General features: G+C 57.9%; 1 protein-coding gene across 1 annotated transcript; it reads left to right on the top strand.

Annotated features, from left to right (window-relative positions):
* The first annotated feature begins 1442 nt into the window (after positions 1-1442).
* Positions 1443-14475, top strand: SLC34A1 (solute carrier family 34 member 1). Its single transcript, XM_057728120.1, has 13 exons — positions 1443-1519; positions 2461-2590; positions 2737-2886; positions 2970-3098; positions 3170-3313; positions 4249-4360; positions 4480-4675; positions 4756-4851; positions 10689-10758; positions 11046-11213; positions 12416-12532; positions 12645-12769; positions 13451-14475. Exons 2-13 carry the CDS (start codon positions 2482-2484, stop codon positions 13952-13954), a joined length of 1920 nt encoding a protein of 639 aa, XP_057584103.1. The 5' UTR covers positions 1443-1519; positions 2461-2481; the 3' UTR covers positions 13955-14475.
* The last annotated feature ends 941 nt before the right edge of the window (positions 14476-15416 follow it).

The raw sequence follows: 15416 nt of genomic DNA, 5'->3' as shown, positions 1-15416 counted from the left end.
CCTGAAACAGGACTGTGAATCTAGAGGCGATGGGACCATTTCTTTGGGGGGGACACCTCAGCCATCCTGGAGACAGTGAAAAGGGCCTGAGAGCAGGGAGAGAACAAACATGTGGAGGGACTTTGTTCTAGGCACTGAGATGGGTCATTTGTCTCACTGAATCCAGCAACTCACTGAAAAATTCACGCTCATTGCCATTTTAGAAGTGAAGGGACTAGGCCTCAGGGAGGTGAGGACTTACAATCCCAGGCCAACTCAGGGATTGGACCATTTCTTGGATCAGGAGAGAAGCTGGCCTTGCCAATTTTGGCTCAGCATGGAATAGGAACTCAACTACTGTTCTAAAAATGAATGGGTAGACACATGCTGGCTGGCTGGCTAGATGGATGGGTGGACGGATGGGTGGATGTTACGTCACCCAGACAGTTGCCCAAGCTAGATTGTGAATGGAGCTCACCACTCCTGGATCTGATAAAATCTTAATGCCTTAGAAGGGAAGCTCGCTTCTCATCTCTCTGTGAATATGAGCCCCAACGCAGGCTCCAAGGTCCCGTAAAAGGGGAACAAGCATCTCAAAGACTCCCTAAGACCCCTGTCTGGGTTTCTGGGACTCTACCACAGACCTCGGCATCATCAGCTTCTTGATCCAGAAACCCAACTGTGACAGAACCTCCTCTCCCTCCCACCCTCCTGATACCAATTGTTCTGCCCAAGTACCCCTGAGATGCATCTTCTCCTCTCCATCCCTCTTCTTCCCACGTAGACCTCATCCTCTCTCACCGGGACCATCTTATCACCCTCTTAACGGGTCTCTCTGCTTCCAGACTCACTCCTTTTGACACGCCCCACCCCCCTCACACACACACCCAGGACCATTCTAAAATGCAGACCAGGCCCTGCCCCATCTGGCCAGGGGCTTCACGTTCCCTCAGGCTCACATCCTGAATCTGTGGGCGTGGACCCTCCACCATCCAGCACTACATAGCCTCTCTGGGTTTGCCTTCTGTTGTTTCCTCCATCACACACTCCCTCCCCTCCAAATGTTCCTCAAGACACACAGACAGACCCACAGACACCCAGACGCAAGGCAAGGCTGAAGGGTGTCTGCGTTACTCCCTGGGGAGTACTGTCAGGCCAAGAATAAGGGAAAGAGGCCAGAGCCATGGAATCTCTGGGGACCCTGGGAACAAGGTGCCTGAGTGGCATCAGGGTCTCTGCCGGGGGGCGCGGGATGTGTCTGTGCCCTCCCTGCTGGGTCTGGGTCACAGCTCTGGCTGAGTATCTGTGTGGGGGAGGGGAGAGCCTGTCCACAGACTCCCCCTGCAGAGCCGGCGATTAGCAATTAACTGGGAGGAATCTCCGGGCGAGGTTAATCGGGGAACAGAGGGAGGCAGGACAGCTAGAGTCCTAGGGACTTTGCCCTCAATCCAAGGGTATAAAGAGGAGGGTCCCAGCATCTCCTCAGGCCCCTAGGGCTTCCCTGAGCAGCTGAACAGGAGCTGAAACACAGAACGCCAAGGTGAGTCCCGTGTGCCCACCTCCCAACCCCATCCCCAGCTCTTAGTGCGGGACAGGCTCCTCACCTCCGTCCTGACGGTGCCCCCGTTTCCTGTCCCCTATGTCCGCTCAGCCCCAGCCCAGCCGGGCTCACTGCCCCAGAGTCAAACGGACGCACGCTCTTCCAGGGCTTGGAATTCAGCTCTGTGTGCCCCCCCAACCCCAACAGCCAGGACCCTTGGAATAATGTTGGGGGTGGAGGGTGGGGGTGCTGAGGCAGACTGGGGCGCTCCCACGCCAACAGCCGAGAACTCCTGCAGCTGTTCAGGGATGCTAGAGCGAGTCGAGGGCTTCCCAGCCTTGGAGACAGGGTGGGGCCCTCCTTAACTCAACCAGCCTTGGTCGGAGCCTCATCCATGGCACAAAGGCCTGTCAGTGTCTGTTTATTGCTTGGTGGGGCAGTGAGGGCAGATGGGGAAAGACGTTCACGTGCACAGGTGACCCCCGGTGCCTCTGGGACCCTCTGGAGGCACCAGCATCTGTCAGGAGAACACTGTTCCCAGTGCCATGTTCCATGTATCTGAGGGATTATTTCACTGACATCTCTCTCTCCACTAGACGTTGAGCTTCCTGGGGGCGGGAGCTGCATCTGCATTTCGCCAGCTGTACCCCAGCATCGAGCTCAGGGCCTTAGATAGAGTAGCTGCTCAGTAAATACTTGCTGAACGAATGAAGGAATGAATGAGTCCTCAAAGCCACGCTGAGCACTTGAGTGTGCGTCTTGGGGCGTGTGTGGTGGGGGGTGGAGGGTGTGCTCGGCTGGGTGTGTGTCTGGGATCGCACACCGTGGGTGTTTGTGCGTGTGAGTGTACGGGGGCGGATGTGCAGGGATGGCTGTGTGAGTGTGTGAGTTTCCAGGACATGAGAGTGGTCGCTCAGTGTTGCCGTGCCCCTGACGTGCAGGGCCCACAGCGCGTGTCCAGGATGACGTCCTACGGAGAGAGGCTGGGGGGCCGGGCTGTCTCCCCACTCCCAGTCCGAGGGGGGCCCGTGATGCGTGGGGCGACCTTTGCCTACGTGCCCAGCCCACAGGGTGAGTGCTGCTCGCACCCCTGGACCTGCCCGCCCTCGGCTGCCCATGTCTCGTCCCGGTGGGGAGGCCTCCGCTCCTCCACCCACCCCCCCACCCTCCCTGGGACGTGGGGCCTCAGGGAACTCCTGACCAGCCTCGCTCCCCAGTCCTGCACAGGATCCCAGGGACCCCAGCCTATGCCTTCCCCAGCCTGGGCCCCGTGGCCCTCACTGAGCACAGCTGCCCCTACGGGGAGGTTCTGGAGCGCCACGACCCCCTGCCTACCAAGCTGGCCCAGGAGGATGAGCAGAAGCCAGGTGGGCCTGGGTCGGGGGCACGGGGGGGCAGCGGTGGCCGGCAGACCCTCCAGCCACTGCGCTCACGGCTGGCCTGTCCCCAGAGCCTGGGTTGGCCCAGAAGCTGCGCCAGGCCGGCCTGACGCTTCTCAAGGTGCCATTGATGCTCGCCTTCCTCTACCTCTTCGTCTGCTCCCTGGACGTGCTCAGCTCAGCCTTCCAGCTGGCTGGAGGTAGGGTGGAGGGGAGGGGACCAGGGAAGGGTTCTGAAGGGTCTCGGACGATGCTGGCTCCTCCTCCCCAGGGAAGGTGGCTGGGGACATCTTCAAGGACAACGCCATCCTGTCCAACCCGGTGGCCGGGCTGGTGGTGGGGATCCTGGTGACCGTGCTGGTGCAGAGCTCCAGCACCTCCACGTCCATCGTGGTCAGCATGGTCTCCTCTGGCTGTGAGTTGGCGCACCAGGGCCAGGGAGACGGTGGGGGGGCTGGGCTGCTGGACTCGGGGCTGGGGTGGGGAAAGCAGGGGTGGGGACAGGGGCCGAGGACAGGGGGCAGTGGGCAGCTGCAGCGGCTCCCACTCTGTCCTCCAGGGCATGGCCTGGAGTCTCAGCCAGGAGGGCCGCCCCAGGAACCGGGAGGGTGGCGAACCGGGAGTACAGCCCCAGTGAGGCGCACCTCCATGTCACCACACGGTCACTCATTCCATCCATCAGGGGGACGGAGCCAGGGAGTCAGAGAAGCAGAACCTGCAGAGATATGTAAAGATCTGTGATTTACTGGAAGGAGCTGGCTTACATGATTGTGAGGAAGGATGGGCAGGCCATCGGAAGGGCAGGCTGGAACCCTTGGGCAGAAGCTGGGATTTCTTCTTCCCCAGGGAAGCCTCCAGTTTGCTCTTAAGGCCTTTAATCTCACTGGATGAGGCCCACCCAGATTATTGAGGTTAATCTGCTTTTCTTAAGGTCAATGGATGGTTGAGGCAAATCACATCTGCAAAATACCTTCGCAGCCACATCTAGATTAGTGTTGGATTGAATCACTGGGTACTAGCTAAGCTGACACGTGAAAGTGACATCACACTCAGGTACACATGTGCACACACAAGCACAGACACACATTTGCATACAGGCCCCGTGCCCTCATGGACATGCACCCACACGCTCGTCCACACGTGCGCAGGTGCGGTACATACGTGCACACGTGTAAACATGCAGCATGTGACCCCAGGAACCTGTGACGCGAAGTCAGCGCCGAGTCAACAGTGCTGCAGGAATGCCTGCTGGGGGCTGGGATCTGGGCAACGGGCCTGACAGGAGGGGCTGTGGGGGCAGGAGCTGGGTGGCCCTCATCCAGTTAGATAAGAGGCGCCCTCTTCTACCAGTGCTGGAGGTGCGCTCTGCCATCCCCATCATCATGGGCTCCAACATCGGCACCTCCGTCACCAACACCATCGTGGCCCTGATGCAGGCGGGGGACAGGACTGACTTCCGGCGGTGAGGGGGTGGAGCGGTGAGGGGCCTGTCCTTGTCAGGGGAGGGTGGTCCCACACGCCAGGAGTCCCCTGAGTGCATCCTGGCTCCAGCCTGCCCTGCAATGTGGCCTCCCTGCCCAGGGCCTTCGCGGGGGCCACGGTGCATGACTGCTTTAACTGGCTGTCAGTTCTGGTCCTGCTGCCCCTGGAGGTGGCCACTGGGTACCTGCACCACGTCACTCGACTTGTGGTGGCCTCCTTCAACATACGCGGCGGCCGCGATGCCCCGGACCTGCTCAAGATCATCACGGAGCCCTTCACTAAGCTTATCATCCAGGTGGAGGCAGGGCTGGTGTGGGGTGGGGGCTGGGAGACTGTAGGACCCCACTCTCACCACCCCCCACGTCTCGCCCACAGCTGGACAAGTCCGTGATTACCAGCATCGCCACGGGGGATGAGTCCCTGAGAAATCACAGCCTCATCCGGATCTGGTGCCGTCCAGACCCCACAGAGGTGAGTCCCGGGTCTGCTTCTGTGAGAAGACTCCCTCTTTAGACAGCTGACTGCTGAGACCAGCTCGGGGACTCAGGGCGAGTGACGGGTGCCACAAGCTTAAAGAAACACAGACACAGATTTAAGAGAAAGATGGGGCCAGGGGACTCAAGACCTCTAGGATCAAAAGCCCCGCTGCTTCACCCCACGTTGTTTTTATTGAGCTCTCAGCATTCCAGAAGCAAGATAGCATAAGGTTCTCACACTCCCAGTTTCGTCCCACAGTCAAGGTTTTACTTTGAAATAATCAAACGAAGGCCTCATATAATTGGGGGCAGTGATGTTTTGCAAGAACAGCAGAAGGAGGGCAGCTGCTATTAGCCAGGTCTGTTTGCCCCCTGGGTCCCGATCTGAGCTGGGCGTGGGGAGCAAAGCAGCCCTGGGGGCAGGAGACCTCTCTCAGAAGAAGTAAGGGTCTGTGCCCCACCCCTGTTGGCCCCTCTGCAACTGTGCCTGTCTTAGGTTGTTCCTCCCCTGAGGAATCTTACCTGTCTCTGGCTAACCAGCCATCCTCCAGGGCCAAACAGGGTGATATGAGGTGTGCAAGTGAGGAAGGGGCTGTGCCCCCAAAGAGGGTCAATATTGTTTCCACGGTAGCCTATGCCCCCATGGCCTCCACACCCAGCACCCTTAGTTCCTCTGCTGCTCAAGCAGGACATCCTGCATCCAGTTGCTGGGCCCACATACTTTAATTACTTTTAGTAACAGTTTCAAAGTTTCAGAAAGGCTTCTGAATATTTTCCCACAGCTGACTGTGAGTGTCATCATCTGTTTAAGAGCTCCATATAGACCTTGGGGATCATTTAGCCTGGGAGGATAAACGTGGGGCACTTTTGCAGTGATACTGTGCCTACAGCAGATGTTGCTACATCCTCCCAGCCTCACACCGGCTTCAGTCAGCCATTGCCAATCAATTAGCATTAGCATGTCATCCATCTAGCCCAGAGATCCATTCTCAAAATGTGGAGCAGCGGCACACGTACCACCCGGGAACCCATTAGACACGCAAAGTATGTGGCCCTTTCCTAGACCCACTAAATGAGAAAAAATCAGGTGGAGCCCAGTAGCCTACATTTCAACAAGCCCTCTAGGGCTGTTCCAAGCTCAGGCTGAAGAACCACTGATCTGGCTCAACCCTGGGTTTCACAGGTAGAGAAATAGGCTCCAAGGGGCTAAGAAACTCTCCAGAGCTTGTCCTACCCCTTCAGGGCCCCAAGCACAGATCTTGCAGTCTAGGGCTCTCCCTTCTCCCGGGTTCCAGGGGGTTACTGACTCAATTCTGCCGTGTTCAGGGGGCCCAGGCGATGTGCGGAGGTCGGTGGGGGGAGAGTGCTATACGGATGCCTGGGAAAATAGGGCCAATAGGAAACTGGCTCAGGAGCAGGACAAGCGGGCCATGGAGACCTCACAGGAGACACAATAGCCACTTGTGCTGATATCGGGCTCCTTCCCGGGAGACTTCCACAAGCCTGTGTGCCCGTGTCCTGCTGCACTCTCCCTGCTACTTCCCGGCTTCTAATGCCTGGAAAGAGGCTCCGTTTGGATCAGGTGGATACTCGTGGACCAGCCATTACACCAGGCTAACAGGAAGCTAGGAATCAGTGCACTTTCTCGCTCAGCCATAAAAAGGAAAATGCTTCATCAAAACCGTAAGCCACGGTATAGGCTCCCCCTTGCTTATGACATAAAGGAGAACACCATTTAGAACAAAAGACAAGGAAACCAGAAGCCCAGCACAGCCTCTTCACTTGCTCCTTGATGTTCCTGGACTTTATCCCAGTGTAAACAGAGAACGTTCTTTCAACCGGCCCTGCGAGTTTCCTTTGCATCTGAGCGACACACACCTCCAGCTAGCTCAGTCCTTCTGAGTGTTCAAGGCAGTTCAACATCAAAAAGCCCATGCAGACAGCTTTCAAGCTGGCTTTGTGACCCCTCTAACACATCTCCCCTTCTCACGGGTTCTCTGGGCCCTCTCCGAGCTCTCTGAATCGCCAAAATCCCCTCCGCTTCACAGTAAAACCTGAAAGAGACCAAACTCACACACACTTTGAACTTCACAAAAAGCAAGCTGTGGAAGCGAGCTCCCCAGCCATGGCAATCTTCGCTTCCTCTGAAATCTCTGCTGCCCGCCTGCAGTTGCATTCAGCCGGTCTCCCCTTGAAGGATGCACCAGCGAAGTAGCCCTCACCCGGCAGAGTCTTCAGTGATGCTGGTGGGGTGGACATAAGTCCACCTGGAACCTGAGGCCCGGCGACTGGAAGCAACCCGCTCAAGTTCACTGGGCTGGGGCTGTCCTCGCTGGTTCCTCCACTGCTCCTGCTACCACTCACCTGAGCACTGGTTTCTCATCCCAGCTCTCCCGGGAAATCTTTCCTTGAGAGCAAGGTCCAGATTGGATTTCCTTGGCTTGGAGAGTAGCTGGGGGTGGGATGTAAGCTCCCTGTTCTGGCCCTCTCTCTGGGACTGTCCCCTCGGGAAAGTGGCTCACTCAGCCATGTGCACTGAAGACTCACGTTTTTCCTTAGGACACCACCTGTTCTCATTGCCTCCAGCTCTCACCAAGCCAGGCCCAACCTTGCCTAAGCCAGCCTCCAGGGCACCTATGTGATTGGCAGTCTGGGGTTTTCCAGATGGTGAAAGCAAAACCAGAGGCAGTGTTAGTATTCCAACAATTCCTGATGCTCCCGGGTCCTGACACTGTCCTGGGAATTACCTTCCTGTGTGGTCACACTGTGGATTGTCAACCCTACATACCTGGTTTAAACAAGCTTCTTTTGAGGATTTGTAATCTGGGAGGCAGGGATTGTCACAACCCCATTTTAAACAGCCTCAGAGAGGCTTGTCCAAGTCTATGCGATTGAGGTAGGACAAAAATCCTGGTGGAATCTGGAGCCCACACTCCCGACTCTCCATCTCGCTGTCTCTTCCAGGTGTATATCACACCATATGTGTCCACTTCCCACTCTGCCTATCAGGTGTGAATGCCACCAGGTGACCACAGCCGCTTGGAGACCCTCCAGGGGTGGTAGGTGTGGCTGTAAAAATGAATTCTCCTCTTCGCCACCAGATGGCGTTGCTAGCACAGCACCCGCTCTGCCTCCAGAAAAACAAAGAGCCGACAAGACCCCCTTCTCCTGGAGGGGAGACTACTTCACAGGCCCACGGCCTGCGCGGTTTTCCCCAGGGGAAGGATTCCTAGAGCCCACATTCCTCTGTGAGCTTAATCATCTCCTTCAGTTCCCAGAGGTGTCCCCTTAATTTGGGCTGTCTCTGCAAGCACATGAGTCCCAAACTCTCTCTCCCCAGATTTCTCACAACTAGCCTCCTGGGGAGAAGCGCGCAGAAACGGAGGATCAGAGAGCTTGCATGTTTGGTCCAGTGTCACACAGCAGGGAGTGCTCGGCTGGGGTTTGAGCCCAGGGCTGAGGCACCCCCTCCACATACCCCTCCACTCCTCCACCCCCACCTAGCCCTGGCCCAGCAGGGATGGGCATATCCTGGGGGTGTGCCCAGACCCTGGGCCTGCTGGGTCTTTATCTGGGCTGCAGTCCCCACCTTCTCCCTCTGCTGGGCAGGGATGCCCCAGGGCCTGCGCCTTCCCCTCCGCCTCTGCCCGCCCAGCCTGGCAACACACTTGACCCCCTCTCCGCCCCTCTTGCTGCCTCTACTGGCCCTGAGAGCTCAGCCAGGGCCACACAACCCCAAGCAGGAAGGTCAAGTTTCCAAAACTCAGAAGTCCTAGCCGCTAGCCTTGTCCTGCCCCGACGCTCAGCCCTGAGTGGGACCCCCGTGGAGCTCCTCTCTTTCTCCTCCAGCCTCCCCAGGTCCCAGCGAGCCCCTCCCCCAAGAGACCCTGAGGCCCAGCGCAGGGCAGGATGGTCCACCCAGTTCCTGCCCAGGATCTACAGGCACCTCTGCAGGAGCCACTGATCCTGACGCAGGAAGTCAGCCATCCCCACACACCGTGGGATACCAGCTAGGCCCAGGGAGGGAGGGGTCTAATTCTTATTTGGAGGCACAGTTTCTTGAAGGCTTGTCATGATCTAAGCCCTGGGGTAAATGCGTCACACATATTTCCTCCTGTAACCTTTGTAACAGCTCTTCTTTTATCCTGCTTTAGAGAAACAGGCTCAGTGAGGTGACATGACTTGCACAAGGTAATGGAGATAAAAATCAGGATTTGAACTCAGATCCGCCAGGTAGCAAACACCCAGCTCTCTCCCAGGTACCACCACTTCCCAGCCAGCTCTTCCAATCAAGCCCATCCGAGACTCTTTTTCTCCTGCTTTCTTGGCCTGCAATTCTGGCCCAGGCTTGAGGGTGCCCCAGGGCCCTGGTGTGGCCAACGGGGTACACAGGTGCGCCCCTCTCAAAGGAGTACATGCCGCTAAAATAAACCCCGATTTAAAGTCAGGTGCCATAAATAATTCTTATCTCTAACATAGTTTACAAATGACACAGTTTACAATAAAACGTAAAGGAGCTGTAAATCCAAGTGCCTGTACCCCACCTGAGCGCCTACCCTCAGCCCCCTAGGGCGGTCAGGGGGTGTGGGCTGCAGACCCCCCAGGGGGAATGGGACCAGAGTCCACATCCGCTCCCAGAGGAGGCAGAATGTGGGGACAGGCAGAAGCTGTGGCTCTTGCATTTTGCCTGGGGTGCAAGGAATGAGTGCCCCTTTCTGGGGCTCAAGTCCTCCTTCAGACATGGCCTCTCCCTAGCCAAGCTGGGCCCACCTTCTTTCACTCATGGGACCCTGGGGGAAAGATAAGGAGCCCCAGGTTGCGTTTTTAAAAAGAACTCCTTAGGGAATTCCCTGGCAGTCCAGTGGTTAGGACTCTGCCCTGAATGAAAACTGCTGGGTTTGAGTCCCGGTTGCAGAACTAAGATCCCACAAGCTGTGCCAAGAAAAAAGAAAAACAAAACTCCCTAACCCAAGAAGGCTACAAATGAATGGTCCCCAGGCCAGCCTGGCCTTCACAGAATAGTAAAGTGTGCCTTTAAGTGGTTGCCAACATTTACAGATTAGGAGATTTTATCTAAACCTTCAGAGTTGTAGTTTCTCTTGTAGAATCAGGCCCTTCGGCTGAGCTGGGCTGCGTCCCTGGACGGTGACAGTGGCCTGGAGCTGAGTGGCTGCTGCTCCTTTAGGCCCAGGATGCTCCCCACCCCCTCCACGCACAGCCTGAGCCCCTCACTTGGGCTACCTGCCTGGCCCTGGGCCCTCTGAGTTAAGGGCCTCCCCAGGAACACCCCCCCTTCACTGACAGTAGGTGGGGGAGAAAAGAGATGTGCGGCCTGGGCTCTCTGCCCCACACCTTCCACATAAGGAATTGGGCAAGAGGGAAACAGAACCTGAGCCAGGTGCCTGGGGGGAGAGGACAGGGCAAAGAGGCCAGGAAAGAGAGGGCACCAAGGCAGGGACTGATAATAAAAGATGGTGAGTGGAGAGTTTCCAGGAGAAGTGGGCCGTGGTCAGCAGCATGCAACGCCAAGGAGAGGTGGAAGAAAACGTGGACAAGAGGCCATCAGATCAGGAGGCCCCTGTGGGGCCCACGAGAGCCAGCTGAGTGGGTTGATGGGACAGAATATTTCAAGGGCTGACTACAGCCAGGTTCTCCTGTAGCAGATATTTTCCCCCCCATTTCATCATGGGCGGAAACAGACTCAGAGAGGGCAAGCAAAGCATCCAAGGACACGTGTCCCCTCCACCCCCCATCTCTCCCTGACCCCCATCTTAGCCCCAGCCCCAGGCTGCATTGTCCTCAATTCTCTAAGTCACTCTTGTCTTAATCTAGGTTCCCACCCCCAGGCCCAGGGCAGAGGCCAACGCCAGCCGGATGCTCGCAAATGCCACCAGGGAGACATGTGAGTGCCTGCAGCGTGGGAGATGTCCGGCATGGCAGGGCAGAGCCTGGCAGAGGCAGGGCCATCTCCCACCCGGCCACTGCTGCTCCTGGCCCCATAAGGACAGCTATCAGCCAGCCCAGTTCCTGGGCTTGGGTCTGGCCCTGCTCTAGAGGTTGAAGAAACATGAGGCGGGGCCTTTGGCTCTGAGCCAAAGAGGGTGGCAAAAGTCGGGGGCTAGGAGCCGGATTGAGGGGGTCAGCTCCCAGCAGCTTGATACCAGCACCACCACCACCCCCCTCCCGCAGGCAACCACATTTTCGTGGACACAGGGCTGCCTGACCTGGCCGTGGGGCTCATCCTGCTGGCTGGCTCCCTGGTAGTCCTGTGCACCTGCCTCATCCTCCTTGTCAAGATGCTCAACTCTCTGCTCAAGGGCCAGGTGGCCAAGGTCATTCAGAAGGTTATCAACACCGGTAAGCCTCGAGCAGTGGGTGGGCAGGCCCCCGGATGGGCCCTTAAGGATCTTGCTAAGTCCTGCCACTGCCTTGCTGTGTGATCTGGGTAAAGCCTTACCATGTCTGAGCCTCAGTTTCCCCATGTGAACAAAGAAGACCAGGTGATTTTTGAGGCCCCTGAGGCACTGACAGCTGGGGATCTGTGGCCGCTTCCAGCTGTGGTTCCATCCTAGCAGGTGGCTCCAAAGAGATTCTCAGAGGCCATTGTTTGATTCAGTTAACAGATATTAAGCCCCGACCGTGTGCCACGCATGGTGTGGTGCCAGGGACACAGAGGTGAGCCCCTCACAGAGATGGCTCCCACCCTCAGGGGGCTCAGAGCCCAGAGTGGGAGACAAGCAATAAAAAAACAATAAGCACGGAGGATAAATTCAGATAGGCACTCTGCCAAGGAGTAAGTAACTGCCAAGGAGAAAGCAAAGACAGCAAACAGAATATGGGAGAGGCTGCTTTTGATGGGTGGTCAGTGGCTTCTGTGCAGAGGTGACATGTGAGCAGGGACCTAAATGTGCAGCAGTCAGGTGTGGCTGAAGAGCTTTTCAGATGGAGGGAACAGTACATGCAAAGGCTCCGAGGCAGGACCCAGCAGGCAGGATTGTGGCACAAAAAGCTGGCCAGCAGTGTGGTGGAAGTTCAGTGAGTGAGGTGGAGAGAGGCAGGGAGAGGTCAGCGAGGTAGCAGGGACAGGGAAGGTCCCAGGCTGTGCTCCAGGGTAATGGGGGCACTTGGGGGTTTGGGCAGGGCAGTGACACCATCTGACTTTCATTTAAGCCTTGTTTTGAGCTTTTGGGACACTGCCTGGCAGCATGACAGATGCTGGGATAAGGGGCATCCGTGGACCTATGGGAACTCAGTGGAGGGAGAAGCAAAGTCTGCCTGGGGGGCCAGGGTCAGGGATCTCCACGCTGAGTCCCGAGGGTGAATATTTAGGAGTGAGAGGATGTTCCAGGCAGGGGAACAAGGGAGCAAAAGCATGATGGAAGCAGCTGTGAAAGGCCTTGAATCCAAGATCAGAGAGAACCAGGGGAAGCCACGGCCGTTGAGCAGGGGACTTACAAGGTCCCACTTGGAAGCTGACATCTGATACCTCCTCCCCAAGGAAAGCCCCCACCCCCTCCCAATGCCCTCCCACTGACCCTACTGGGACGGTGTCCTCGCAGACTTTCCCACCCCCTTCACCTGGGCCACAGGCTACTTCGCCATGCTGGTGGGCGCCGGCATGACCTTCGTCGTCCAGAGCAGTTCTGTGTTCACCTCCGCTATCACCCCACTCATCGGTGAGTCGCCACGCCGAGGCAGGGTTGCCCAGGCAGGCTTGGGTGGTGCGGGGCTGGCAGGGAAAGGGTTGGGGGAGGGAGCTGGGGGACCTGTCCTCTCCTCTGCCCCCAGGCCTGGGTGTGATCAGCATTGAGCGCGCCTACCCGCTCACCCTGGGCTCCAACATCGGCACCACAACCACGGCCATCCTGGCTGCCCTGGCCAGTCCCCGCGAGAAGCTGTCTAGTGCTTTCCAGGTGCGCTTGGAGAGTAGCCCTGCCAGAGGCAGGACAGGGCTAGGACTGGCGCCCAGAGCCTGACCCAACATAGGTTGAGTACCAAATAGTTTTTGACTGCCTGCTAGGTGCCACGTGCTCCTGCAGACTGTATGGAAACCATGCGGGCAAAGTATACCTGGTGCCGCCCTCAAGACCTTAGCGTCTAACAGCAGAGAGACATGACTGAGACCCACGCCAATTAATGAACAAGAGAGCAAGATTTGCACTCTGAGGAAGGGGTGCTGTAAGAGGGGGCCTGGTTCAGTCTAGAAGATCAAGGGGGAGGGGGCAGACAGCAAAGGGGCTGCTGTTCTAGGAGCAAAGGGGTATCTGATAAGCTAGAGTGTTGCCCACTCAGGAGGCCAGAGCTTCTGAACCAGAAACTGGTATGAATCTTTCTGCTACTGGATCTGGGCAGGATCTGCTGGGGAATTGCTGAGAAAGGGGTCGGGGGCGGGGGGGGAGGGAAATGTGGAGAGTTCAGGGCAGCAGTTATGAACCTACTGGTCTGGAAGTGTTTCAATGTCTTACTGGGGGCACGCCAGCCCTAAGTGCTGACTGTCCTGCTGCCCGGACCCAGTGGGGCCCTGGATCTACCCTGACTCAGGAGCCTGGGTCAGGACAGATAATACCTCCGCCCCTTTGTCCTCTCCCCTGCAGATTGCTCTCTGCCACTTCTTCTTCAACATCTCAGGCATCCTGCTGTGGTACCCAGTGCCCTGCACACGCCTGCCCATCCGCATGGCCAAGGCGCTGGGCAAACGCACCGCCAAGTACCGCTGGTTCGCAGTGCTCTACCTCCTCCTGTGCTTCCTGCTGCTGCCGTCGCTGGTGTTTGGCATCTCCATGGCAGGCTGGCAGGCCATGGTAGGTGTGGGCGCACCCTTTGGGGCCCTGCTGGCCTTCATGGTACTTGTCAGCACACTGCAGAGTCGCAGCCCCGGGCGCCTGCCCAAGTGGCTGCAGACGTGGGACTTCCTGCCCCGCTGGATGCACTCCCTGCAGCCCCTGGACCACCTCATCACCCGCGCTACCTTGTGCTGTGCCAGGCCTGAGCCCCGCTCACCCCCACTGCCCGCCAGGGTCTTCTTGGAGGAGCTGCCCCCTGCCACACCCTCACCCCACCTCGCGATGCCCAGCCACCACAACACCACCCGTCTCTAGGCACCAGCCTAGACTGCTGCCTGGAGCCGGGAAATGCCCGTGCCTGGTGCCCAGGGTGGAAGGGCAGAGGGGCGGGTCTGTGCGCTCTGGGCACGCGCCCGTCCTTGCGCAGGTCCTGGGAGGTCTGGGCTTGTGTACCTGAGCGTCGGTGTATGTGCACATGTGGGCATGTTGGGGTGAGCCTGCGTGTCAGCCTGCACATGCCCACCGATGCACCCGGGGGTGGGGGAGGGGTGCGCCACCTGCAGGGTAGTTTTGATTTTGAGTCCTTTGCACATGTGTTTGGAGACCTGCACTTGTGTCCTTGTGTACACACAATTCTGACTGGGCTGGGTGGGGGTGAGGGTGCGTCTGAGTACATGACCGACAGCTGTTTGCTTGTGCACAGATGTGGCAGCTTCAGTCACCGGCTGCATTCTCACCCCCTCCCTGCCACCTTCCTTCCCCCGTGATACCATTCTCATCCTCATCCAGGTTTTCTGCAGCACCCTTACAACCCCCTTCCACAACACTGCCTGATTTAAAAACCAAAGAAAGAAATGAAACTCTCCCTGTGCACTGGGAAGTCTGCTTGCTCTCCATCTAGCGGGGAGGAGAGACCATGGTTTGGGGTCCAGCGGCACTATCTCCCCTCCCAAAGAGAGCCTGTTGTGCCCTGAAGAAGCCAGCCTACAAGCTCTCCCCAGCAATCCTCCTGGCCCTGCCTAATGAGTCCAATCCACAATTCAAACTCCCTGGAGCCCCCACGAGGCCCACCTTAAAGCCAGTGAAGGAGGGCTCTTTGCATCTCCATCCGCCAACCCCACCAGGCTGACCTCCGCTGGTCTCTATTTGCCTCTGCTCACCCACCTCACTGCCACCTTCCCTCCCTCTCTCTGGGATAAAATCGGTTCCCCAGAAAACAAGGGGCAGGTGGGGGTTTCTCAGGGCCACTGGGGGAAGGAGAGGGAAGGTGGACATAGGCAACTTGGGCCCCAGGGCACAGGGGGCAGGGACCAGCCACTCTCCCTCCCACCTTTATCCTCTACTTTTGGGCAATAAACCAGGCCTCCTTTAAACTCACCCAAGTTTTTCAACTCCTCCTCCTCCACAGGGCCCCCTGAGCTGAGGCCTACAGCGGGAGGGTGAAGGGGTGGGGGATGCCAAAGTTCCTCCCTCTAGTCCAGGGGCATCTCTGGGGCCTTTGGACCCCGAGGCGGCAGCAACGCTGTGGGGCCCCAGACCTAGTTGAGACGGTCTGCAGCATGTGCCTCCCCACCCCCGCCTCCATCCCCTTTGAAGGGTGTGCAGGGACACGCAAGGGCCTGCAAGCCCCAGAGCTGCCCTCCAAGCTACCGGCCCCACCGTGTCACCCACTCACAGCGCTCGCTAGGGCTTCCTCTTGCCACGTGGAAGGGGTGAGAGGTACACTGGCCCCAGCTCGGGGAGTGGTGTGGGAGGGTGGGGAGGGGACTCTCTTCAC

The sequence above is a fragment of the Hippopotamus amphibius genome, chromosome 1, assembly GCF_030028045.1.
Source record: "Hippopotamus amphibius kiboko isolate mHipAmp2 chromosome 1, mHipAmp2.hap2, whole genome shotgun sequence".
Lineage (NCBI taxonomy): Eukaryota > Metazoa > Chordata > Mammalia > Artiodactyla > Hippopotamidae > Hippopotamus > Hippopotamus amphibius.
Note: the sequence above shows the minus strand (reverse complement) of the source record. Positions and strands in the feature narration are given on the sequence as shown.